Genomic DNA, 25,554 nt, shown 5'->3' with positions numbered 1-25,554 from the left:
AGTATAAGGAGCATCTATCCTAAGAGCTCTGAGCTCACTTGCACGTCTAGCCGATGTGATGGCCACTAAGAAGACAGTCTTGAATGTCAGAAGTCTAAGGTCTGTCGAGGCCATGGGCTCGAAGGGTTTCCCTGTCAGCGATTGCAATACAACTGACAGGCTCCATGGTGGAACGATACACTTCACTGTTGGTATCGTATTTTTAAGTCCCTTTAGGAATTTTCTGGCTGTTGGGTGTGTAAAGGGTGAAAACCCATCCATGCCTCGATGATAGGCCGTAATAGCAGCTAAGTGGACTCTGAATGAGGTGAGTTTGAGTCCCTGCTGATAAAGTGTCAATAAGTATTGAAGAATCAGTGATATAGGGCAAGATTCCGATGGTTGATTATTCTCTAAGGCAAACTTTTGGAATCTTTGCCACTTCGTCAAGTAAGACTTTCTTGTTGAAGGCTTTAGTGAGGCCAACAATATATGGTCTACAGTTAAATTTTCGATATGAGGGGAGGAGTGAATGATATTCTCTACGCCGTCATCTTGAGGGTCGACAGATTTGCGTGTCGAACTCTGCCCTGGTGTTGAGACAGCAGCGTCGGTATCGACAGGAGTCTGATGTAATTCCCGTTCGACAGTCGAAGGGCGTGAGAGAACCACGTCTGTCGAGGCCACCACGGTGTGATGAGGATGCAATCTGACCTGTCTGTCTGGATCTTGGCTAGCACTTTTGTCAACAGTGGAAAAGGCGGAAAGATGTAGAGAAGATCTCCTTCCCAAGTTCTGGTGAAAGCGTCTCCTAGAGAGTGCTTTCCTCTTCCTGCTCTGGTGCAGAACTTGGAACAAGCTGTGTTTTCTTCGGTAGCGAAGACATCGACAGCAGGGCGGCCCCAGTACCAAAAGAGATCGTCCCTGACTTCAGCATCGAGCTCCCATTCGTGATCGACGTGGAAGGACCTGCTGAGGGAGTCCGCAATGGTGTTCTCCTTCCCTGCTACATGGATCGCCGTCAGGTAAGTATTTCTTTTTATGCACCAGTTCCAAATTCTGAGTGCCGATCAGTTCAGGGTGTGTGATCTTGTTCCACCCTGTCTGTTGATGTATGCCACTACCGTGGTGTTGTCCGTCGCGATCAGGACGTTCCGGCCTTCGATGATTTGTGCGAAGGTCTTTATTGCATTCTCCACCGCTAAAAGTTCTAGGTGGTTGATGTGGTGTTCTCTCTGAGAAAGAGGCCAGCGGCCTTGAGCCGTGAGAGAATCGCAGTGTGCTCCCCATCCGGTCAATGATGCATCCGTCGTGATCGTTACCGAAGGGGTTTCTTGTTGGAACGGGACCCCTTCTAGGAGAGTGGCCATCGAAAACCACCATTTCAGGGATGCTCTTACTTGCTTCGGGATCGACAGGTAAGTTCGTCGGGCATCGCATCCAAGATCGAACGTTCTTAGAAACCAAGCCTGCAAGATCCTCATTCTGAGTCTTGCAAACCTGATGACTGCGGTAGTCGCTGCCATTAAACCGAATAGCCTCTGAATCGTCCATGCCGAAACCTTTCGACGGCTCTTGGTAGCGATGGCTAAATCCTGAAGAGTGTTTGCTCTGGTCGAGGGCAGGTATGCCCTCCCGTCTCGAGATGATAGGGTTACCCCTATAAAGTCCAGCTTCTGATATGGAGTCAAGATGGATTTCTCCTCGTTGACCCATAGGCCTAACGAGTCCAACAGGTTGAGGGTGGTTAGTATGTCGAACTGGAGTGTGTAACTGTTGTTCGCTACCAGAAGCCAATCGTCTAAGTACAGGTATACATAAATTCCTTTTTGCCGTAGGTGGGCGCACACCACCGCCATCACCTTCGTGAAGACCCTCGGTGCCATGGCAAGCCCGAAGGGAAGAACGGTGAACTGAAACTGGGACACACCGATTGAGAATCGCAGGTAAGCTTGATGTGACTTCCTGATGGAGATATGGAAGTACGCATCCTTCAGATCCACCACAGCAAACCAAACTCCCTTGTGTAGGAGTTGCAGAATAGAAGTAACCATTGTCATATGGAACTTTTTCGGGGTAATGTACTTGTTTAATTGCCTTAAGTCCATGAACGGTCGAAGACCTCCATCTTTCTTCGGGACCGTGAAGTAGCGCGAAAAAAACTCCTGGTTGACTTCCTCTGCGGGTACGGGAGAGATGGCTCCCTTCGCTAACAGGGTTTGTACCTCGAGAAGCAGAGGAGGGGATGGCGCTGTTACTTTCACCCCCGAAGGAGGGGGAACGTCGAGCTCTATGGCATACCCCGAGTTGATGATAGTGAGCACCCAGGAGTCCGATGTTATTGACTCCCATTGATGGTAATATGGTGCTAGGCGGTTCGCAAAGGGTAGTGGATCTGGGGTGGAAGAGTCAAACCCGCTGCTTCTTAGTGAAGTCGGGCTGGTGCTTGTCTTGTTGGAAACGGCTTTGGTATGGCTGTTTTCGTTGGAGTTGTTGCTGCTGCCTCGGTTGTTGAAATTGAGGGCGATGTTGTTGTTGTTGCTGCTGAACAGGTGGTCTTGAACAGTGCTTTGGTTTATACTGTGGAGGTGGAGGAGCGAAACCCATCTTCTTTGCAGTAGTACGGGCTTTATAAATGGTGTCCAACGTTTCGTCGATCTTGGAGTTAAACAAGCCCTCGCCATCGAAGGGCATGTTTTCAATCCTGGCCTTCGTTTCATAGGTTAAGTTTGCTGATCTTAACCAGGCGTGCCTCCTCAACGATACTGCCCCCATCATGTTTTTAGAGTGGCAGTCGACCTGATGTCTTGCGGTCGATAGCTGCTGTTTTGCTATCGCCGAAGCCTCTGCCTGAAACACTCTTGCCAACTCTCTTTTGTCCTCTGGGAGATAGTCACATAGTGACCCTACTTTCTCCCAGAGGAAGAGTTGGTAGCGAGCCATGGTCGCCTGGTATGTAGAGGCCCTGATACCGAGGGATGCAGAAGAAGAAATCCTCCTCCCTGTAATGTCCAACTTCCTACCCTCCTTGTCTACCGGAGCAGAATGAGGCTTCTGCGATTGACCCTGGGCTGACTCAACCACAATCGAATTAGGTTTTGGGTGTTGAGTAAGGAAAGCAGCATCGCCCTCCTGGATGCGGTAGAGAGTTTCCAATCTCCTCGATATGGCCTGTGTGGACGCAGGGGTTTTCCAGGAAAGCTGTGCCGTCTGTTTCAGGGCCGGAGGGAGAGGAATAGCCACTGCGGCGTTACTCTTAGTTTGAAAAACGTCATAAATAGGGTCTTCGAACGGCTCGTCGGGTTGTTGTATATCCAACCCCAGCGCTTGAGACATTCTCCGCATATGTTCTGAGAATCTTCCTATGTCATCAGAGGGTGAAGCAGGGTCTTGTGAATGCAGAGCATCCTCTGGCGACGGTACTGAAGGTAAGGGCGGGAACCCCATGGACATGCACGGTAGCGTGGGGGAGGGGTTCCCGCCAAAAACGTTTCCCTAAGCTATAGAAGGTTCCGGTTTGGTCTCTGCGCAGGCGCAAAGCCCATATGTGTGATGCATAGAGACCACGAAGAAGAACCACAACACAAAAGGAAAAGAGATTGGGAACTGAGGCACTAGTTCTTAGTTACAAAGTTCAGCAGGTCATGGAGATGGATCTAAGCATAATGGAAGTGTTGCTGCTTCCACTCTTTCTGATGGTCTCAGCAATGGTAGTTGGTAACTCGAGGGAGGGAGGGAGGCACACATAATTTAGAATGTGGGGGAGAAATTGGTTGTGAGAATGTATGCTGAGCCACTGCACAAGGCAATTCTGTAAAGGACTCAGCGGCTGCGTTCGGACAACACAATAGTCAATAGTGGGTTAATAGTCAACTCCTCAGTTAATTATTGAGGGAGGATTCCCCGCGACATGACATGATTATAATCAACTGTGGTATGGATTAAGGCCAGCGTTGAGTTGACTATTAGTCAGTGGTGTGTTTGACTGACACATCCCCCAGTCCTTCCACTGGTATCCCATCAGCCATTGCGAGTTCTGCTGGCCGGACTAGAGTGGCAGCCGCCACTTTGGGCGCTCTTGCCAGGGGACTCTGTAGTCACTGAAAATTACCAACTGTGTGCGACAAAATAGTCAACGGTGCCCGACACACGACACGATAGCCAGCGGTTATTCAAATAATCAACTCTGCACAGTGCTGGTTATTTGTGTTGGTTATTTCGGCCACATAACCAACTGTGGTGTAAAGAAGTCCCAACAGACGCCACAATAACCCACCGTTGACTATTTAAACCACCGTTAGTTATCATGCTGTCCAAACCCAGTCAGTGGCTTAAAGTGGGAGTCTTGCGGCCTGGAGCTGGGACATGCTTAGCCTCAGTAATGTATTCAGAAGGGAACTCAGATGTACAGCATCAGCCTTCGTGATTTGCAGGCAGCTTTGTAAACTGGGGCTGTTTGCAATAATAATACAAACAATAAGAAAATAACCAAATAAATGAATAAGTAAATAAATGTAACACAACTATAAAAAGTACCCAAACCTCCAGACTGTGGGGTACAACCCAGGTCTAGATTTGGGTACAGACACTGATGGCTCTGCCCTAACCCCCCCCCCCAAAAGCAAGCTTCACATTTAAAAGGTGAAGCAACAACGCATGTAGCCCAAATGCTGTCATTTCCATAACGCACAACAAGATGGCAATGATTGCAGTTCTATGATTCATACTCTTAGGCCACACACTATATGTGCATGGTGGTGCTGCTCCTCCATTGGTCCCTCCATGTAGGGCCTACATTGTGGGCTGAACAGCCATCACCCCAATTTTGAAGGAAGGAAGGAAGAACTGTACCTTCTTTATTATTGCACATTCTGCATTTCTGGTTCAGCATGATAGCAGGAAGCTACTCTGTATGGACATCCCATAGGATTTGAAATAGCTAAGCATCCCTAATGACTTGGAGAGATCTGAGAACAGAGTTATTTAGGGATGGATGAATCTGTGATCATCATTTGTCATTATCAATTTGTCAATTTCCCATTTTTCCAGTCTAAAGTCCATACTACCCTGTTTCCGCATCACTTTAACAAAAAGGCCCCCACGAAAAAGTGTATGCATTTTTGTGGGCATCTAATATAACACATTTTTACCTAACATATGCATTTATTCAATTTCCCCTAATATAACACATTTTTGTATGTTATTCCCCCCTAACGCATACAGTTTTGTATTCACATTCCCCTAATATATGGTTTTGTGCACATTTTTTGATTGGAAGACTGCAAAGTTCACAGAAGTGCAAATAAAACTGCATTTCAGTTCACATCTCAGTTTGGGATATGCATAGTAGATAGTTTTACATTAAACTGTGAAACAACCAAATTTCTCCCCCACATAACTCTAGAGATAATTTCCCCGTATATAACTCTAGGGATAAGATCCAGCAGAGAGCAAGCTTACCGACAGCAGAAAGCCAGAGTCAGCAGAATCTCAAATTTCCAGGCCAGGAGAAATATTTACTATGCAAGAACTGTAAACATAACACCCCCTGCCCCAACTCCCCACCTGGCATATGCTTATGCCACAGAAACCAGCTGGTACAAATCCACACACAGCCTGCTGAATCCATGCCAAAATAAGGAGAGGAGGAAGAAAGGGATATTCTTTTAAAATGGGTCAGCGCAAGAAAAAGAGGATCACGCCAGTATTACGAACGCTTGCATTTCTACAAACCGCACTTACTTAAAGTGAAAAGATTCTCACATACAGTAAGATGCAAGAATGATAACTGGCATGAAAAAAAACATGATATGCAGGACAGAACAATTTCTCCACAAATCTACATAATATAGTATCAAAAATAGAATATTCTCTTTAAACAAATGCATCAAAAGCTCAAGTCCTCCAGGACGCTGCAAACTGGCTCAACTATATCTTGAACATATCCATGGTAGGATTAAGGGTTTGCCAAGGAGGTGGCTCATCCACCCTGCCCTTTCCCCAAGTAAACCCATAAGAAGAGCCTTGCTGGATCAGACCAAGGGTCCATCAAGTCCAGCACTTTGTTCACACAGTGGCCAACCAGTTGCTGACAAGGGACCCACAAGCAGGACAGGTGCAACAGCATCTTCCCACCCATGCTCCCCAGCAACTGGTGAATACAGTCTTCTAGTCTAGGGCTAGGTCTCTTGACTAAGATCAAGTGTAGTCTAGGGCTAGGTAACCCTGTGGATCTCCAGATGTTTTGGACTACAACTCCCATAAGCCCCAGCCAGCTTGGCCAATGGTTAGTGATTATAGGAATTGCATTCCAAAACATCTGCAGGGCACCCAGTTGCCTGCCCTTGCTCTAGTCTTCAGCAGTTCCAGACCAGCAGTCTACCCAAGCTGGCTCGTAAGCCACTGGAGAGACTAGCCCCACAAGGTAGCCTGTGGCCCTAATAGTTCCACAGTCTTGCTTTTCAGAGCTGCGCAACTGTTATAGGCTGCCCTTGCATGAAGCACAAAAGTGCTTCCCCCTTTAAAGTTGAACAAGGGAGGAGAGGATTCAGAGGCAGCTGGCCTACCACTACTGAACTTTCCCAATGGTAGAAGGTCCATCCAGTCCAGCCTTCTGTTCACAGTGGCCAACCAGCTGCATGTGGGAAACCCACAAGCAGGACATGAGTGCAACAGCACCTTCCTGCTCATGTCAAGAACATAAGAAGAGCCCTCCTGGATCAGACCAAGGGTCCATCCTGTCCAGTACTTTGTTCACACAGTGGCCAACCAGCTGTTGACCAGGAACCCACAAGCGTGTTCCATAGCAACTAGTGTATGTCAGCAAAATCGGCTCTTATACCGAAGTTGGGCATCCGGACTGGTGGCCATTGATAGCTTTCTCCTCCATGAATTTGTCCATTCCTCTTTTAAAGCCATCCAAATTTGTGGCCATTCCTACATCTTGTGGTAGCAAATTTCACAGTGCAGCTATGCGCTGTGTGAAGGACTTCTTTTTATCTGTCCTGGATCTCCCACCAGTCACCTTCAGCAGATGACCCCATGCTCTAATCTCACAACAAAGGAAGGCGGGGTCTAGATCCTTCAGAGGGTCAGATTTCTAAAGCCTGACTTGCTGCTGTCATTACTGATGGCCTGTCATTACTGCGGGGGTGGGCTGCACGGAGGGAAGAGAGGCATTTTTGTTTGTTAGCAGAAGTTCAGCCAAGTGCACTGGGCTAGTATAAATGCAATACCCCCTTTTCCCCTGTGGGAAAAGGGGTTGTAAAAACATTGCCCCAGCTGCAAAGCATGATCTCTGACCTTTGGGCTCTTTGGTAACTGCTTCCCTTCTCCACATCTACCAGCTCCCCTGACCACAACCTAGTAATTAATCACAGCATTAAAAACACAAATCAGTAACTGATGCTCTCTGGCCCTCAGCCCCACGCTCCCTCATCCCTGAAATGGATTATTAATGTTTATTTCCCAAGACCAAGCTTACTATCTCTGTTTAGATCTTTAGAGGTCCAGATTCTGGAAGGGGGATGACGACACCCAATTGCCAAGAAGACCACAGACTTTTGAGTTACACAGAATTCTGCCAAGAAGAACTGGAAAGTAGCTAGTTCCCTGACAAAGCAGCCAAACAAAGAATTTCAACCATTAGAAAAATGTGAGCATGTTAACGCTCTAAAAATCAACCCTTCCAACTGGCTTCATAAAATGTTCCTTTTAATTGGCCACATTGGAACCCTTGTGTAAAGATGGCGGAATTATCACTGTGGCATGCATAATCGCTAATCATTAAGTAGCAACTGCTGCCTGGTTGTTCAACAATCCTGCAGCCAATGCGGTGTGTGATCTTCAATTCCACGGAAGAATTAAAAAACGGTAGGAGAGGATATTGGGTAAAGAATTCAGCTTCCTCACAAACTCAGAATTCATTTGGGAAAAAAGATCAAGTTTTAGCTCTTATGGTTACACTGGTGTGCTTATGCCTGGAAGCATCTGGAGAATTGTCTGCTGCAATCTCAAAAGCCAGAGTGGTGGCTGTGTAAGGTCTGTAGTGTTGTGATCAAGGTTCAAGTGGCCTGCATAGAAATAAATTATTTACATCTGTCTTTACTGCAGAAGTTGTAAGGCAAATACTTGTGCCTGAATGGTTGCTGTCAGGAACAGAGTCTGAGGAACTGAGGCACACAGTGGTAACAAGAGATGAAGTTCTAGGCCTTACTGGCAAACTGAAAAACAAACAAATCACTTGGTACAGACTGTATCCACCCAAGAGTAACTAAAGAATTCAAATGACAAATTCCTGATCTTCTAACAAAAATATATACCATGTCCCTAAGATTGGCCTCCATATCCGAGGAAAGTGGCCAATTTAACACCAGTTTTTAAAAAGGGATCTAGGAAATCACAGGCTGATTAGCTGAACATCTATTCTGGGTAAACTGGTAGAAAGCATTATCAGCAAGTATATAGAAGGATAAGTCTTGCTGAAGACTAATCAACATAGCTTCTGGAAAGTCAAGTCCTATCTCACTGACCTTTTAGTGCGTCAACAAGCAGGTGGATAGAGTAGATCTAATAGACATTGTTTACTTGGGCATTTGACAAAGTCCCTCATCAGACTCCAGAGCAAACAGCAGTCATGGGATAAGAGGAGAAGTCCTCTTATTGATTGATAACTGGTTTCAAGAACAGAAAAGCAAGGAGTAGGAATAAATGGCCAGTTCTTGCAATGGAGGCATATAAACAGTGGGATCCCCCAAGGATCTGTACTGGGACTAGTGCTCTTTTTAAACTATTTTTTAAATTTAAATAATCTGGAGTTAGGAGTTAGCATTAAGAACATAAGAAGAGCTATGCTTGATCATACCAATGGGCTATCAAGTCCAGCACTCTGTTCACACAGTGGCCAACCAGCTATCGACCAGGAACTCACAAGCAGGACATGTTGCAACAGCACTCTCCCATCCATGTTCCCCAGCAACTGGAGTATATAGGCTTATTGTTAGAAGATCAGGAACTAGATGGCCAAGTTTACCGATGCTTTAGGGTGGTTAAAACAAAAAGTGATTGCTCTCCAAAAGGATCTTTGCAAACTGGGGGAACGGACATCAAAATGGCAAGTGTAAAATATGCACACTTGGGCAAAAAATAAAAAATCCAACTTCACATACACACTGATGCGGTCTGAGCTGGCAGTGACTGACCAGGAAAGGGATCCTGGAGTTTTGATGGAAAGCTCAATAAAAATGTGGCAAAGGTAAATTCCATGCTAGGAACCCTTAGGAAAGGAATCAGAGATAAAACTGTCAATATCATTCATAATGCCCTTATAGAAATCTGTGGTGTCACCACTCCTGGAATATTGTGCACAAGTCTGGTGACTACACTTCAAAGAGCATATCAATTCCACCTATGAGGAAAGATTACAATGTTTGGGGCTCTTTAGCTTAGAAAAACGGTGAGTAAGGGAAGACATGGTAAGGAAATTATGTATGGTTTGGAGAAAATGAATACTAGAACCTGAGGACACCCAATGCAACTAAATTGTGATCGATAATTTTATTTGTTTATTTATTTATTAGCTCTCACAGAAAAGAGACACGCGCACTAAGATTGTTTACCACACAGTATAAAAGTCCGCATTCCTTTTGGGGTGCCTCCCACAGCTATGCTAACTCTGTTTTGCTGCCAAAAATAAAGCTGTTTGCTAGTGTCACACTGGTCTCTTGTCAGTGCCTTGGAAATCTATGACAATGGCATTAAAAGAAGTTTGGACAAACTCATGGAAGACAAGGCCATAGTTTGTGACTAGTCGGGATGGCTAGATGCTATTGCCAGTATCAGAGGCATTGTGGTTATGTACACCAGTTGCTGGGGAACATGGTCGAGAGGACGCCATTGCATTAAATCATGAAATGCCTAGATTTATTTTTTTAATGAAGAGTTTAATAAATTAAATAAATAACATTTATGTCCTGCCTGCGGCCATCCCATGGGCATTTGTTTGACTCCTATGAGAACAGAATGCTGCACTAGCTAGGAAGGTCAATGGTCTGATCCAGGTTTGATCCAGCACAGCTCTTCTTACGTTCTTAATACAGTTGATCCTATAAAACTTGAAATGGACTCTTTATTGTTTTTAATACATTATTCTCAATCAGTTCCTATTCTCTATCTAGGAACAGATAGACTGAACAGCCATTGGAATACGGCCAACAGAAGGAGAGGAAGTCCCAGTCAGCTGCTCTCTGTCACGCCTGGATATAGCTCCAGTTGACCTAATTGCAAGACCTGCTGAACTCTGCAGCTAAGTATTCACTTCCTGAATTTGCTTTTTTCCTTCTCCCTCCCAATTCCCTTTCCTTTTGTGTTATGTCTTTAGATTGTAAGCCTGTGGGCAATAATTGTCTTATTTCTGAACTTTGCAAGTCATTCCAGGAATCTTAATGACTGAAGGGCAGGATAAAAAGACTGCAAATAAATAAATACGGAAAATTACCACCATTCCTAAAGTAGCAGAGTGGGAAAATAAAATATATGAATATGCCCTTATGGCAAAACTAACTTTATTGAAATGAAAGAAGGAAGGGAATCAAATAATTCCCCTCCACCCCCACTTCCCATGGAGCTAGTTTATAAAATATTAGAATAATCCAGCCCTTATATCAACTATTGTTCAATATGAGGTAAGTCTTTATTATTTAATTTTGAGTTAAGATGGATTTCTGTGCGAACATTTGAATTATGAATAATAATAATAATTCATTAAAAGAGAAAGCAGGGAAACATACAACCTGACCAGGCAAACATTTTTCTGGAAATTAGCCAGGATGACAACGGCAGTTTCTGGCTTGTTGGAAGCTTTGCCTGACCTGCTTCTATGGGGAAAACAGGGCACCACAGAACTTAGGTTAACACAAATAACTCCACCAAGGCCCAAAAATGTGAGGAAATGATAATGATATGTGGCCAAATAAAGTTCCTTCCCGTTTTCTTTCCACACAAAGGCTGGCTTTGTGAGGCAGGCAAATAATCTAAAGTTGGAGGAAGAAGGGAACCTGGAAACCTCTTTATGTCTCTCTTTTAACTGCCTACTCACCACCTCAGAGTTTCAGCTACCGTAAAATGCAACAAATACCTGTTAGAGTTTCCATTTGTTACTTACATTTACCAACAATAAATAGGAGAAAGCCAAATTTCCAACTAGCTGACTTGCTTAGAAGGGAGGTATACAGAAACACCCCCTTTGCCCATTGCCAACTTAATACCCTAGTAACACCCCGAGACCTAAACATTCTGAACTCTTCGCTCCTTGAAAGAGCCCCACATTATTAGGCCTTGCAAATTATTAGGCCTTGAATGGTTGTTAGAACGTAAGACTAGGATGGGGAAACAGGTTGAAATCTCAACCTAGCCACAAATCTACTGGGTTATCTTGGACTAGACATCACCCCACCCAACCCAGCCCAACCCATTCCCACAGGGCTGGTTGTGAGGATTAAATAGGGGAAGCGAGGCGGGGGGAGGAGAACCATGCACCAGCCTGCTCCTGAAATGGGCAGGATAAAAATAATTTTAAAGATTAAAAGTCAAATCAATCAGTAAAGCTGAAAACCAACCCAGACATAAGCAAACAGACTCTAGAAAAGTGTTAGAATCCTGCAAATAGTGTAGGAATAGCTGATCTGGCACATCGTACGCACGCACGAGCCATTGTGGAGAAGTTCCAGGAGGAGAGAAAGGGGGATAAGGAAGAAATATAAATTGATTTGCTAGCTGTCAACCTTTCACTCCTTGAACTGTTGTCGGAGTGCAAGGTGGAAGAAGGTGGAAGAAGGCAGGCAGGCAGTTTGTTTAGCATGCAGAAAAAGGGAGCGGGGGGGGCTCAGAAAGACAGGCTTTCGTGAGAAGACCCTGACCCTCTCCTGCAAGGGAAGGTGAGATGGTGGAAGGGGTCCGCCGGCTCAGCTTTGTGCCTCAAATCCCCAAATGTTTGGGGTCAGCCGCTTTTCAGCGAGTATGCCATCCACAAGGGAACGGCTCCTACCCAAGTGGGCTGACAACTTTTCAAACAGCCTCAGTTGCTACATCTGTGATAGAAACTTAATCTGCAGATAGTAGCAGGTGATCATGGGGCGGGGTGTGTGAAAAGCTTCACTGGCTGATTTCTGGAGATCTGCGCTGCTGTTAAAGGCACAAGAGAGGCCCAGGCTGGGTTCTTTCTCAAGAGCCAAATGGGTAAACCTACCTGCCAGACAAGTGAATAAGACAACAACAACAACACGCACACCAGAACCTTCAGCTCACTTATTATTGCAGCCTTCCTGATTTACTTCTGATTTTAGTCCCATGGCAATTACAAATAGATCTAATTCTCGTGATTTGCACTGGGTAAGACCTTTACGTGGCCTTTTTAATCATATGCTCCATCGTCATTATTTCCCTTTGCTTTAAAGTTAATCTCTTGTGTGCATAGCAGAGACAAGTAGATTTTAGCTGTGATGTTCACATGCTTTGCTTATCTGGAATCCTGTGGCGCCAATTTGAAATTTCCGCTCTCTTGAGATTAGAATTCAGATAACCCAGGCATGTGAAATATCAACGTTTCGCTGCCATGCACACGAGAGAGTAACCTTATTTTCGCATGCCTAGGTTATCTAGATTCTTGGAAGTTCTATTCTAAGTATACCCAAATCTTGAGATTAAGACTCAAGGATCCAAATATTTAATAGTCCATTTTAGATCCAAGGAATGGGTGTCTGGGCTGGTCCCACAGAAAGAGGGGCAGTGAGGAGATGTACAAGCTTACAGCGGCATCTTTATATGGTTGGTTAATCCACAATGTTTTCAGCCCCTGATGTTGGATCAGGGCCCGCACATATGCACACGGCACATAACACATGCCGCCTATCCTAATATAGACCCCGAGGATCTCTCAGGGAGGGAGTGGAATGCACAAGCAGTGGGAAAATCAGTTCAGGGGAGAATTGGTCATGGGGGATTTGGCAGGGGTCAAGGCACCTATGGAAGGCTGCAGTGCAGGAAAAGCCTTGTGGGGACAGCACATGCAGATCATGGGTTGTGGATCCCTCGTTTAGTCCAATAAAACTATATCTCTTTGCCTATCCTGTGCCTATAGCTTGCGAGCTTAAACAGTCAAGATAACCCTCATTGTATCTGAACATTTTTCCTATTATTAGTATTATCTTTATTATTACATTTATATCCTGCCTTTTTTCCTCTTGCAAGGAACCCAAAATGGCTTACATGGTTTGCTCCCTCTCCATATTATCCCCACCATTGCTCCTCTAGAGTTCTGACTGGATCTGACTGAAACCCGGAGTGGGTTCATCGCCTCACTGACATTGAAGACCCCAGCCTCCGCTGCCTGCCAGCCTCCTTAATGAAAAGAATCAGCTATTCCAAACCAGATGTGAGGGTACCATTTGAAGGACATGCTTAGTCAACAGGATCAACGAATCACAGCAAGAAATCCCCAGACTCTTCAAAACAGGCAGGTGGATGAAGCCTTCAGCAACCAGATTACTAGACAAAGTTCACCTTGCAATAATTTCAGGCCCGTCTACGCACAGGGTAACAGTTGGTCAAAAGCAAATGGCGTGGCTGTTGGGTTGTTGGTTTTTTAAGACCCTAAAATTCCTTTGTAAGCATTCGGAACTGCATGTCCAAATCCCAGAAGAAGAGAGAAGTCTCTTTTAATGAGGAGCTTGTAAATTCAGCTAAACATCAACTTTAAAATTGATATTTACCTCTGTTATTTTGGAAGAGTGCATTTACCCATAACACGCTCGTACACAGTAGAAAAGAGAAGAATTTATCTCTGAATATTCCTGGAGACTTGGCAAGAAACTGCTCCACAACCTTTCCTTCAACAACACATATTCATATGAATATGAAACTCATATGAAAATGGAAATAAATCTATACTCAGCAATGAAACAAGAATGGGTAGCCTTCCTACCTTGCTCTGGCAGGGTTTGTGCTGGTCTTGCAGTGGTCAGCGTGGCTGTGACCAGCACAGCCCAAAGAATGAGGCACTTCCACGTAAACATCCCAGTTCTGCTATTGGATGGCGACGGAGCTGTCAGACTCCATGAGGGCGTGGAGCTTGGGTGTCTGTTAAATGGGAGAGGGGTATGAGTCCCAAGGTTTCTCCTCGATCACTTGCTCTTCAAACAAGGCCTTCAAACGCTGTTAATCAGAAAACAACAGAATTAATGAACAGGAAATCAAATATTCGACAGTATATCTCAATAATTTTTAGCAAGATCAGGATAATTTGTGCTAGGGTGGCCGCTTATAAATCACCCCACCCGCACCAAAAAAATAGAAAAAGAAAATGCATCATCAAAAAAACAAAACAAAAAAGGAAGAGGACACTGATTTGCATAAAACAAATTGGCTCCCCGTGAACAGAGTTTGCAGAGGAAAATCAAATCTAACAAAAGGTTTAACTTAACTAAAGATGTACAGAGACTTTCAAATGTTATTTTATTAAATTTAACAGCTGGAGAGTTCCTTTCTGCGCAATAATTAAACTCTGACTGGGTTACTTTTAACTGTAGGTGTCTCTTAATCCCTTTATGATTTGCTTACAGGCCTTATGTTATTGGCATTTATTAATTTGTAATTAATTATGTTTGTTTAATTATATTTGACATTTCATATTAAAAATAAAACTTTATAGCACATTGTTATAGAAGATAGTCTAATTCTTTAAAAAAGAAAGAAAATAAAAGCTCTATGGATATAAATTCCTGACTTTGAATTATAGTGAGAATTGTTGTTATTCATGGAATCTATGTGTCAAGAACTTTCCAATGGAGAACCGGTCAACAGGAAGATAGTCAAAAAGAGATGGCCAACTAATTCCCAACTTTGAGTTATACATATAAAATTTGCATGTGCTAATTTGTTTGTACAGATGCAAATTTAGAAAGAATTATTCGATTTTAAATAGGAATATGGTACATCACATCATGGTCTGGACAAGTGGCCTGTGTGACTACCTATTCAAGACTGCTGTCCAGGTAACAATTCTTGTAGTTCATTATTTTAAAACTGAAATTGGACAGGATAGACCTCCCATCATATTTTTCCCAGGTGCAGTAGGTTTCCATTGTCCAACCACAACTTTTTCAGTACATCTTTTGCTTCTCTTCATGTTGATGCATTTACATCAAGAGAAGCAAAACTGACAAACCCACAAATGTCATAGTTTTTGGTTTTTGACAGATCAGTTTGGATAACTAAGGTGTTTTAACTGAGCAGAATCAGAAGTCACTTGCTGCATTCAGACCGCTATTGACTTGTGATGCTGTGGCTGACAAAATAATCAACGTTGGCTGAGGAAATAACCAATGGTGCCCTCCACACAATACGATAACCAATGGTAATTCAAATAGCCAACTCTGCACAGCACTGGTTATTTGTGTTGGTTATTTTGGCCAAATAACCAACAGTTGCTTAAAAAACTCCCTCCACACAATACGATAACCCATGGTGGGTTAAATAACCAACCGTCGACTATTTAAACCACCATTGATTATTGTGTTGTCTGAACCCAGTCACTGACTTCGGACTTAGCTAGAACTAAGGTTTATCCCAGGGTCGTCCTGGGGTCATCCCTGCCTGCTCCCGGGATATCCTGTGTGTCATTTACATGAACAGGGATGACCCCTGGATGATCCCGGGATAAACCTTAGGTCTAGCTAAGGCCTTTCTTTTGTCCAAGCCAGGATCAAACCAGAGAGCTTCAGCTATTGGGTGGTATAAAAAAGGAATAAATAAATAAATAAGTAAGTAAGTAAGATAAAACTATCTATTTTTGTGTATGTGCCTGTCTATTACTTGCTTACTTCGTTATGACTGGGGAAACAAGAGAGATCATGTAACATTTGGATTGTGGAATGAGATGCAGCACCATCATTAGAGTGAAGAATATAGTGAAGGTGAAAGAGACAAACGTGTCAAAACTCCTAAAAATTAAATCCAATAATGGTCAAGAAAATCAGAACAAAATCTTTAAGCCAATAGTGGATGGAAGGAATAAATGCAGGGGCATCTGGGAGTTGAAGTCCAAAACATCTAGAGATCTACCTCCTCTCCACCCCTGCTTTAAAGATCTGTCATGTGAAGTCATTAGCCTTTGGTATTTCATGTGGATTGAGACACTGTTCCTCAGGGGAGCTCAGACAGGTTCTGGAAGGGATTATTTCCTGTTATGCCAGAGCTGTGAAAAAGCCAGAGACTTTTGGAATCTAATTGGCCCCTTGCTCGGCTCCGTCCATTTTCTTCTGCTGCCCCTTATGCCTGGAACGCTCTTCTAGAACATTTGAGAACTACAAGTTCAATCACAGCTTTTAAAGCTCAACTAAAAACTTTTCTTTTTCCTAAAGCTTTTAAAACTTGATGTTGTGCAGACTCTATACTGTTAGTTTTACCCTACCCTGTGCCTGCTTACCCTACCCTGTGCCTGTTTGCATTCTCTTCCCCTCCTTATTGTTTTACTATGATTTTATTAGATTGTAAGCCTATGCGGCAGAGTCTTGCTATTTACTGTTTTACTCTGTACAGCACCATGTACATTGATGGTGCTATATAAATAAATAAATAAATAAATAAATAATAAATAAATAAATAAATAAATAAATAAATAATAATTTGGAATTAAGGAATTTTAGATCATCCTGTACTGGAGGACCTGAGAATATTTAATAATAATTTAATTTTTTTTTAAAAAAGAGCTCCCTTCCCTACTAGTATAAGAGATCTTGCTACTTATTTGTAAACAGCAGTGATGATTGTCCTGGGTTCAAATACTTATTCATGTAGTACATTTATATCCCCACCTTTTTTCCATCACAGAAGAAATCTTTTAATTATTATTACACTTTTAATTATGATGATGAATTATTATGCTTCATGCTACAGCCAAATAGGCTCTTGGGGCTGCTCACAAAAACAAAAAAACTAGTATGATGTCAATGGACAGGCCAGTTTTACTATTAATACAAATCAGAACACTCCCCAGACCTTTAAAAAGGCCTTTGATAACCTTTTGCAAATGTGCCTAACAAGAACACAGATGCCACTACGGAAAAGGCTCTGCTCCTTGCTTAACTTTATTTAGAGATATCCACACCACTCAACTCATATTTCCTGGGCAGTTTACAGGTTTTTATTTTTGTTAAAACAACAACTACCATAAAAGAAACAACAACAAAAATCCAGTATTAGAAACAAGCACAAAATAGCACTTAAAAGCAGCATATATAAACTAGGCTGAACATTTTTTTGAGAGGATTGCACGTGGCACCAAAATGATAACAGTGTAAGTGTCTGGCAAACCTCTCTGGGGAGTGAGTTAGAGAAATCAGAGCCAGTAATGCAGTAAGATGATTTTAGAGTCGGGATGTCATGATCTTGCAGTGTGTGTGCGTGTGAGTGAGGGGCATGGATAGGATATTTAGATGATGATCTCCAGATGAGGCTGGTGGCTCCAATGTCAGTGGGACGGTGAATCTGCTCCAGGTTTCAGCCAGAACTCTAAAGGAGCAATCCAAGGTGATGCATAGAATCATAGAATAGCAGAGTTGGAAGGGGCTCACAAGGCCATCGAGTCCAACCCCCTGCTCAGTGCAGGAATCCACCCTAAAGCATCCCTGACAGATGCTTGTCCAGCTGCCTCTTGAACGCCTCTAGTGTGGGAGAGCCCACAACCTCCCTAGGTAACTGATTCCATTGTCGTACTGATTCACACGCTGGATTGCTCCTTTAGAGTTCCGACTGGTCTTGACTGAAACCTGGAGTGGATTTCCCGCCCCACTGACATTGGAGCCACCAGGATCTACTGCTGGAGGCACAGCTCCAATGAGAAGCTGCAATGGTGCCACTCCGCACCCTCCAACATGTCACAGGTAAAAAAAGGCTCACCTTTGTAACCCTCGCCAATTTCCCCCGCAACCCAGCCACTGTTTCAGCATGACTTTACCCTCTCACTACCAGCGATCCTGATGCAGCCTGACTTGTTACTCTACTGCTAATGTTATATGGAGGCAGTGGAGGCTGGTGTCTCCAATGTCTGTGGGGCAGTGAATCCACTTCGGATCTCAGTCAGCACCCTAAAGGAGCTATCCAAAGTGCTTTGCAAGGTGCTTCACACCTCAGTTAGTGCCTTCAGAGCTTTGACTGAAACTCGGAGCGGATTCACCACCCCACTAACATCGGAGCCACCAGCCTCTACTGCTAATGTGTATTACTTCATTTACTTCATACTGTGGGAATCCAACCCTGCTGGATTTGGGAGCCCTCTTGCCCATTCTGCAGAGGGGAGTCCTGGACATCTTCGCTGCCACCACGGATTGAGGCCCAACTGAAAGTGCCAGTAGCCATCCACATTGGGGTGGGTGGGTGGGGGGTGGCACTTGAAGGAGAGCAACGCTAGATGTCCTTAATTCACGGGCAGGCTGATCCGAGAGCCAGGTATCCCGGTTCCACGCCTTCCTCGCCCTCACCCTTGTAAGGGAACAGAGATGCTGGAAAATGGGCAGAAGCTATTCTTGGCTGGACGGCTGAAGAAACTCGGTTATCAAAAGCCACGGCGCCTGGGCCTTGTGTACCATGCCAGGCAGTTAAATAAACTTTGGCACCAGACTACGAGAAGGAGAATAGCGGTGACGCCTGGATAACGCATTTTTAAAATAGTTGCCCAAACGTTAACAGGTTTCACTAAGGAGTGAAATATTTGGCTGAAGAGTCTTTGGTATTTTCAGGAAACAATCGCCCCATCTCCAAAAGGTTGGTTATCAAGCCCATGTGCTACTTGAGACACAGCCTAATGGGGAAATGTTTCTCGTTACAATCACTCTTTTCTAGGAGAAAACAGGAGGCACAGAATAGCAGACGCTTGCTGAAGTGGCTTGGGCCTGGCTGCGGCTCCTGAATTCTTCTCCCCTGAAACACCTTGCGGATGGCTCAGGATAGAGTCATGGGGATCCCCTTCCAGGCTTCCTCGAGTGCCAGGTTCATATTTCCAGCATGAATCCCAAGGACAAGTCACGCGCGGTGATGCGTCTGTCCTTCAGGCAGCCCAGTAAAGAGGCACTGGAGACGCCGAAGTGCGTCAGCAGGAAAACACGCAGCTTGCAGCCAAATTGGACGGGGAGTTTTGGAGCGGGAGAAAGAAGGAAAAAGAAAGCCATGGCCTCCTCCTGAATAGCGAGGAGGAAAAGGACGAGGAAGATCTCGGTTGATCTTAATGAAAACATATTGAATGCCCAGGAAGTCCCCCAAAATCCAGCATTTTGAACTTTGTACGAAACAGGTTAACCGTAAAAACAAGAACAGGCAAAGTAAAGTGACTACATAAATCAAAGGGGGTTACAGTGCAATCTTATGTGTGTGTCTGTTCCAAAGTAAGTTCCACTGAGTTCAATGGGACTTAGCCACAAGCAGGGTGGATAAAAATCAATGATTTAAAAAAAAAAAAATTTACAAAAATCAGATTTTTAAAATTTAAATCAGATTTTTTTTATTTAAATTGGATTTTTTTAAAAAAATAAAATGCTTTTTGAGGAAAATTCTATCTAAAGGTAGTTTTCTATTTAAGATACAATATAGTCCAAAGGTTATTCATCATGAAATAAGGATTAGTTTTTAATCATGTAGCATGAGGCTGTTTAAATTTTTTGGTAAATGAATTCCATTAATCCATTCACAATGTCATGCTCTTCCAGAGGTTTCTGTAAGATTATTTTTCTCCTTCCAATAAAGTACAGCAGAAAGGTTGTCCAAATATGAATGATTAACCTAGTAAACTGGAGATAGTTCACCTCGCAATAATGACGTGTTTCTAATAGTATAACCAAATCAGTAATTTTTTTTGATATAATTGTAAAACTAATCTGAAAAGTTGCTATTCTAAAAATGAAACCTTCATCTTGTAAATATTAAGATTATACCAGCAAGAATGAATCTTTGGTAACTCTTGAGTTGTGTAAAATATAGCAAGGAAGAGTACACTTTTGGCGGGGGGGGGGGGAGTCACATGATTAAATCGAGTCTTCCTGAATAGTGATTTAAATCATGATTTAAATCAAATTGGTTAATATCAAATCCACCCTGCCCCCAAGTGGGAATAGGATTGCAGCCTCACTATTTTATTATTGCATTTATATCCCACCTTTTTTCCTGCAAGGAACCCAAGGCAGCATACGTAATCCTCCTTCTCTCCACTTTATCCTCACAACAACAACCATGTGAGTGGGTTGGGCTGAGAGTCTGTGACTGGCCCAACCCAATGGGTTTCCATGGCCGAGTGGGGACTAGAACCCAGATCTCCTGACTCCCAGTCTGACACGCTAGCCACTATTATTATTATTATATTTATTTGTATCCCGCCTTTTGCCCAATGCTGGGCCTCAAGGCGGCCTTACAAAGTTTAAAATATACAGGGGGGGGGGGAAACAAAACCATAAACGTTTAAAATACACAACAAAATTATAAGACATTAACATAGAAGGAGGGCCAGATTATTCTCCAAAGGCCTGCTGGAACAAAAAAGTTTTAGCCTGCTTCCGAAAGCCCATCAAGGAGGGAGCCAGCCTAGCTTCCCCGGGAAGAGAGTTCCAGAGCACCAGAGCAGCCACCGAGAAGGCCCTCTCCGATGTTCCCACCAAGCGTGCCTGTGAAGAAGGTGGGACTGAAAGAAGGGCTTCTCCAGAAGATCTCAAAGCACGGGCAGGCTCATAAGGGAGAATACGTTCTTTCAAATATGAATTTCACTACACCACACTGGCTCTATTAAATACTATTAAATTAAATACTATTAAAGTATTTAGGAGATCTATGGGGTGATGAACAAAGTAAGGAGTAGTATTAAGGGGGCAGGAGATCTCCTGTAGGTACTATAGGGTGGTTTCTTGCTCACCAAAAACAGGGGACAAAGGATTTGCATAACATTTGCACTTGCTAATTACATGTATAGATGCAGGCAGGACCCAGGTTTACTACCTCACAGTGGAAACAAGGACTTGGTTTTGGCTGTGCAGCCTTACTCTATCCTTTGACCACTCCCATTTAGCACCACCCGTCCAACCTCTGCCCTTCTCCCCTCCCTTTTAAAAAAAAAGAAACAGGTATGAAGTAACCTTAAAGTACGTCAGAGCATGAGGCCATTTGAGAAACTGTCCTGGGCACCACCACAAAATGGGCGCTCCGCCGATAAAAGCGCCCTGCAGTCACCTGCCACCTTCATTTCCTCAGCCTAGACACTTTTGTGTGTGAAATGAAGACAACTGTGGCAGGAGGCCCTCACTTTGCTTTGTACGGATTTTTGTTATTTAAAAGAAAAAGGAAAGAGAAGAAAAAGTAGGAGGTGCAGAGCACCTTGGTGGGTGCCAAGAAAAGAGTTTGAGGGTGCGCTGGTGCCCAGGGGTGCCACGTTGCCTACCCCTGATGTACAGCATGACTTTTCCTCACCAATGAGCAACTGCAGCTGGGCTCTAGACACTGCAGCTGGGCTCTAGACACCTAGAATGAAGATGGTGGGGTTTTCACACATCCCTGGGGCTGAGCACTTCTATTCTTGAAACTTAAGCACCACTCCCAAGCGCTTCCCTTGATAGTATGATAAGAATATTGGACACATGACAGTCCCACCCTCCGCTCTCTCTCACACACACTTGTGAATTGCTTTTTGCACTGCAGTGACAGAGGCAGAAGCCAGAGGTCTAAAGCTCTTAGGTTGTAATATTACGTGCACTTACACAGAAGTAAGCCCACAAGGGGACTTGCACCTGCAGTTTCCACCCCCCCATAAGTACTAGAAGACATATATAGACACATTTATTCAAAATAAAGATCTACTGCCCTTTAGAGTAACTACAGGCATCATTTTAGTCAAGTCATCTAATCCAGCCAGGTGCCCACCAGACTTTTGGAGTACAACTCCCAGCATCCCTGACTACTGGCCATGCTGGCTGGGGCTGATGGGAGTTGAAGCCCAAAACATCTGGAAGGCACCAGGTTGGGGGACGGCTAACCTAACCAATTAACTAACTAAACTCTGCTGCCTAAAAAGAAATTGTTAACCTGAGTTTGCAAGTTGAGCCATGGGGTGGCTATTTTGTAGGGAGGTGTGTCTGCTAAACTCTTCCCACCGGGAACAAAGGGCCCTCATACGGCAAGGAAAAATACAGGAAATATGCCCCAGATACAGCAAGGGAAACACACACACCACCACCCTCCTTTTCTCGTGTTCCAGCCTGCCCTGCAGAAGAGGCAATCAAACTCGAATGTTACTTGTAGGATCATAAAGGTGCAGCTCTTCTTGGTATTTACAGAATCTTTTATAAACCTGGACAGCGCCACCGTTCATTTCCCAGGGTTGGAGCGCAAACAGAGCTGTCCTTCAGTTCCTTCCCATGTGTGGGAACCTGCCTGCCAGTCACCACGAGTTTGCTTCCCCACCCCTTCACATCCAACCCCACCACATCCTCCTAGTTAAAAGACTTGGGCTGTTCTGCAGACATTTTAGAACACCAAGGACTGGTTCAGACACGTGCCACCAGAACGGCTCATCTCCACTCCCAATGGGGCGTGGCAAGGTTCATGCGCACCCACAGGCACACCGATGGTGTACTGGAAATCTCCCAAGTACACACACGCATGCAAGTACACATAGTAAGTACACAGAATTCTCATGCACCTTGGAATTTCCGGAGAGATCCACCGTGAAACTGTCAAAAAGCACTGGGGGCAGTGTACACAACTACTTCCCCACATCCTCTCAGGCGTGTGTGGGCTCCACCCCACCCCATGGAGGAAAAGGCCCATGCTGGAGCAGACCCTCACATGGTTCTTGGAAGAAAATTGATTGCTGCTTGCTAAAAGCAAAGTGCTTTTGCCTCTGACAACCCTTACAAATTTGAGTTGCAGGCTGGTGGGCGTAATTCTGTAGACTCCACAAAACACCCCACCGGCCCTGGGGCATTTCCCTTCACTGGGGGGTGGTAGTAAGGGGAAAGAGGAAATTATAGGCCTTTCCTTCCCTACCTGCCCACTCCTAAGCCAGATTTATTCCCACTGGAGGGAATTTATTTATGCATTATTTAATTACATATTTATACTGCCCAACAGCCTAGGCTCTCTGGGCAGCTTACAACTAAAACCCTAATATAACAATCCAAATTAAAACTTTAAACTTTTTAAAAAATCACATAAAACCAGAATAAATTACAATCCAGGGGAGGCTTGTCTAAAAAGATAAGTTTTAGGAGGCGTTTAAAAGTTTCATTATCACAGCTTCCTCCCCGCCAAAATAAACTTGGGCATTATAGTTTGGTGGAGATGCCAGCATTCCCATTAGAGATCCTCACTCTCTGCCTGCTGCAGAACTACAGTTCCCATGGTTACATGGGGATGATGGAAGGATTATAGAACCAGTTTTAAGTTTCTGGGGCAAGCAGATCCTTATAGCAGCTTCAGATGGAACAACCTTCCAGAGAGAAAAGAGATGTGACCGACTCAAATGAATGCTTTCCGTGCTGCTTTGCAACGACCTTTGTTTTAGCAAATAAAGCACCGACTGATTGACCTTCTGCATTGCTGCTGTAATATCCACCTCCTGGCAAGGTGTGCGAAACGTAACCCATGTTCCCGTCCCCACGCACCTTGCTGAAGAGTAGGATTTGTGACTTTGGTGTAGCATAATGGCTAAACTACGAATCAGGAAGTCCAGGGTTGGGGCCCTGCTCCTGTCATGAACGTACTAGCTGATCAGAGGCAGACATCTCTCTTAGCTTCGAACACTTAAACACACCACCAACAGGTTATATCAGAAGCATAAAAAGCAGACGTGTGAATCACCCACATTTCTGCTTTCCTCACAAGATTGTGAGGTCCAAAATCTTAGATCGGGCATCAGTTACAGCTGGGCAATTGAGTGAATGTTCTCCCTGAGGGTTTAATTCATTTTTATTTATTTATTTATTTATTTATTTAAAACATTTCTTGGCCGCCTTCCAGGGCAGAGGCCCTCACAAGGTGGCTTACAACAATAAAATACATAAAATATTAAAACAATAAAATATTAAAAGCAATAAAAACATGTTCACAATAGCAATTAAAACAATACATTGTTTTTGCAAATCCAAAGTAGCTGTCCTGTTCTTCATAAATGGGAGGAGGAGGGGGGGGGCTCTCTTTCCTACCAGACCATTCTTCTTATCAAAATTACCCCCTCCAAGCCACTTTTAATTCCATGTGGGATAGTATACTTGCATTCCCCCCTTTCTCACAAACCCAATGGGGTGAAAAACATCTCAGAGGGGAAGATTTTGATAAGTAAAAAGAAAGAAGAGAAGACGCCCCCTCCCTTGCATGAACTTCCATTCTTGATAGGAGCTCCTCACAGCATTCTGGGGGTTTTTTAAACAAAAAAACACCCCAAGAACTCAAGAGAAAACATTCAACTGAGCATCATGTGTAGTTTGAACCATAGAATCTTCCTTTGAGACACACGATGTGACTGACCAATTTCACACCCATGGATGGAACACACAAATTTCACACCCATGGATGGAACACACAAATTTCACACCCATGGATGGAACACTCTGGGCAGGAACCATATAACTTATGCCAGACTCCCCAATGAAAAGATTTGGACAACTGCCATCAGCCCCAGACAACCTGACCAATAGACAGGCATGATGGGAATTGTAGTAGTCTAAAACGTCTGGTGGGTACCAGGTTGGGGGAAGGATGCTACATACGAAGAGCAAATTCAGGTTTCAAGCCATTTATGGCTTTAAGAGTAAGAACCAGAAGTGTGAATTGAGGTAAGTAATACGGATCAAATAGGATCAGAGTGATATGCTCAATCTGTCCTATCTGATGTCAGATAATAAAATGGCAATGGCAGTTTGGACCAATTGAAGTTTCTGGATGCTTTTCACGGGATTTTTTCCCCTTTGGACAGAAGAAGATTTTAGTTGAACTCAGGGCCAGCAACTTCGCTACAAGTTCCAATCTACACAAAAATATCATTTCAGAGAATTCTCATCTCTAGTCCAGAGCGAATCCAGGGATATAGAACAGATAAATCTAGTTGAACTTCTAGCTGCCACGTCCCTCCGTGTATCTTGAACACAAACAGCCTTGAGGCTTGCTTTTGCTTGGTTACAGAATTAGCTCTCAATATTTCATGTAGAAGGAGGAAAGAGAAAAACAAAATAAATCCAAGAGAGGCCACTGGGTGATTCAGCTACAATGGAAACTTTAATTCACCACCTGGCTCTTTCTATGTCATCAGCCCACTCCGTGGGCCCAGCTATCTGATGCTGTGCTAAAAACAAGACTTCCAAGCAGGCCCACAGGAAGCCTAAAATAAGGCCATGCCAATTACCAAAGGACAAAAGACGAGTCTAAGAATATTCTGAGGTAAAACGAGGGTGAACAGGAGGAGGAAAGAAGTCTACAGATGCACCATAGATATCCCCTTGATTATTATTATTTTTTTGGTCTCTCAACATCTGCTGCCAGTCACTTACCCAC

At 43.9% G+C, this 25,554-nt stretch overlaps 1 protein-coding gene across 4 annotated transcripts in view; it reads right to left on the bottom strand.

Annotated features, from left to right (window-relative positions):
- FGFR1 (fibroblast growth factor receptor 1) overlaps window positions 1–25,554 on the bottom strand; it is a 115,219-nt gene that overhangs the window by 75,698 nt on the left and 13,967 nt on the right. For all 4 annotated transcript variants that reach the window (XM_063139281.1, XM_063139278.1, XM_063139280.1 and 1 more), the window contains exon 2: window positions 13,958–14,187. In XM_063139281.1, the coding sequence (XP_062995351.1) occupies window positions 13,958–14,048 (91 nt within the window). In that variant the 5' untranslated portion in view covers window positions 14,049–14,187. The remainder of the gene's footprint in view (window positions 1–13,957; window positions 14,188–25,554) is intronic.

This window comes from Elgaria multicarinata, chromosome 12 (assembly GCF_023053635.1).
Source record: "Elgaria multicarinata webbii isolate HBS135686 ecotype San Diego chromosome 12, rElgMul1.1.pri, whole genome shotgun sequence".
NCBI lineage: Eukaryota > Metazoa > Chordata > Lepidosauria > Squamata > Anguidae > Elgaria > Elgaria multicarinata.
This window is presented reverse-complemented; position numbering and strand designations above follow the sequence as displayed.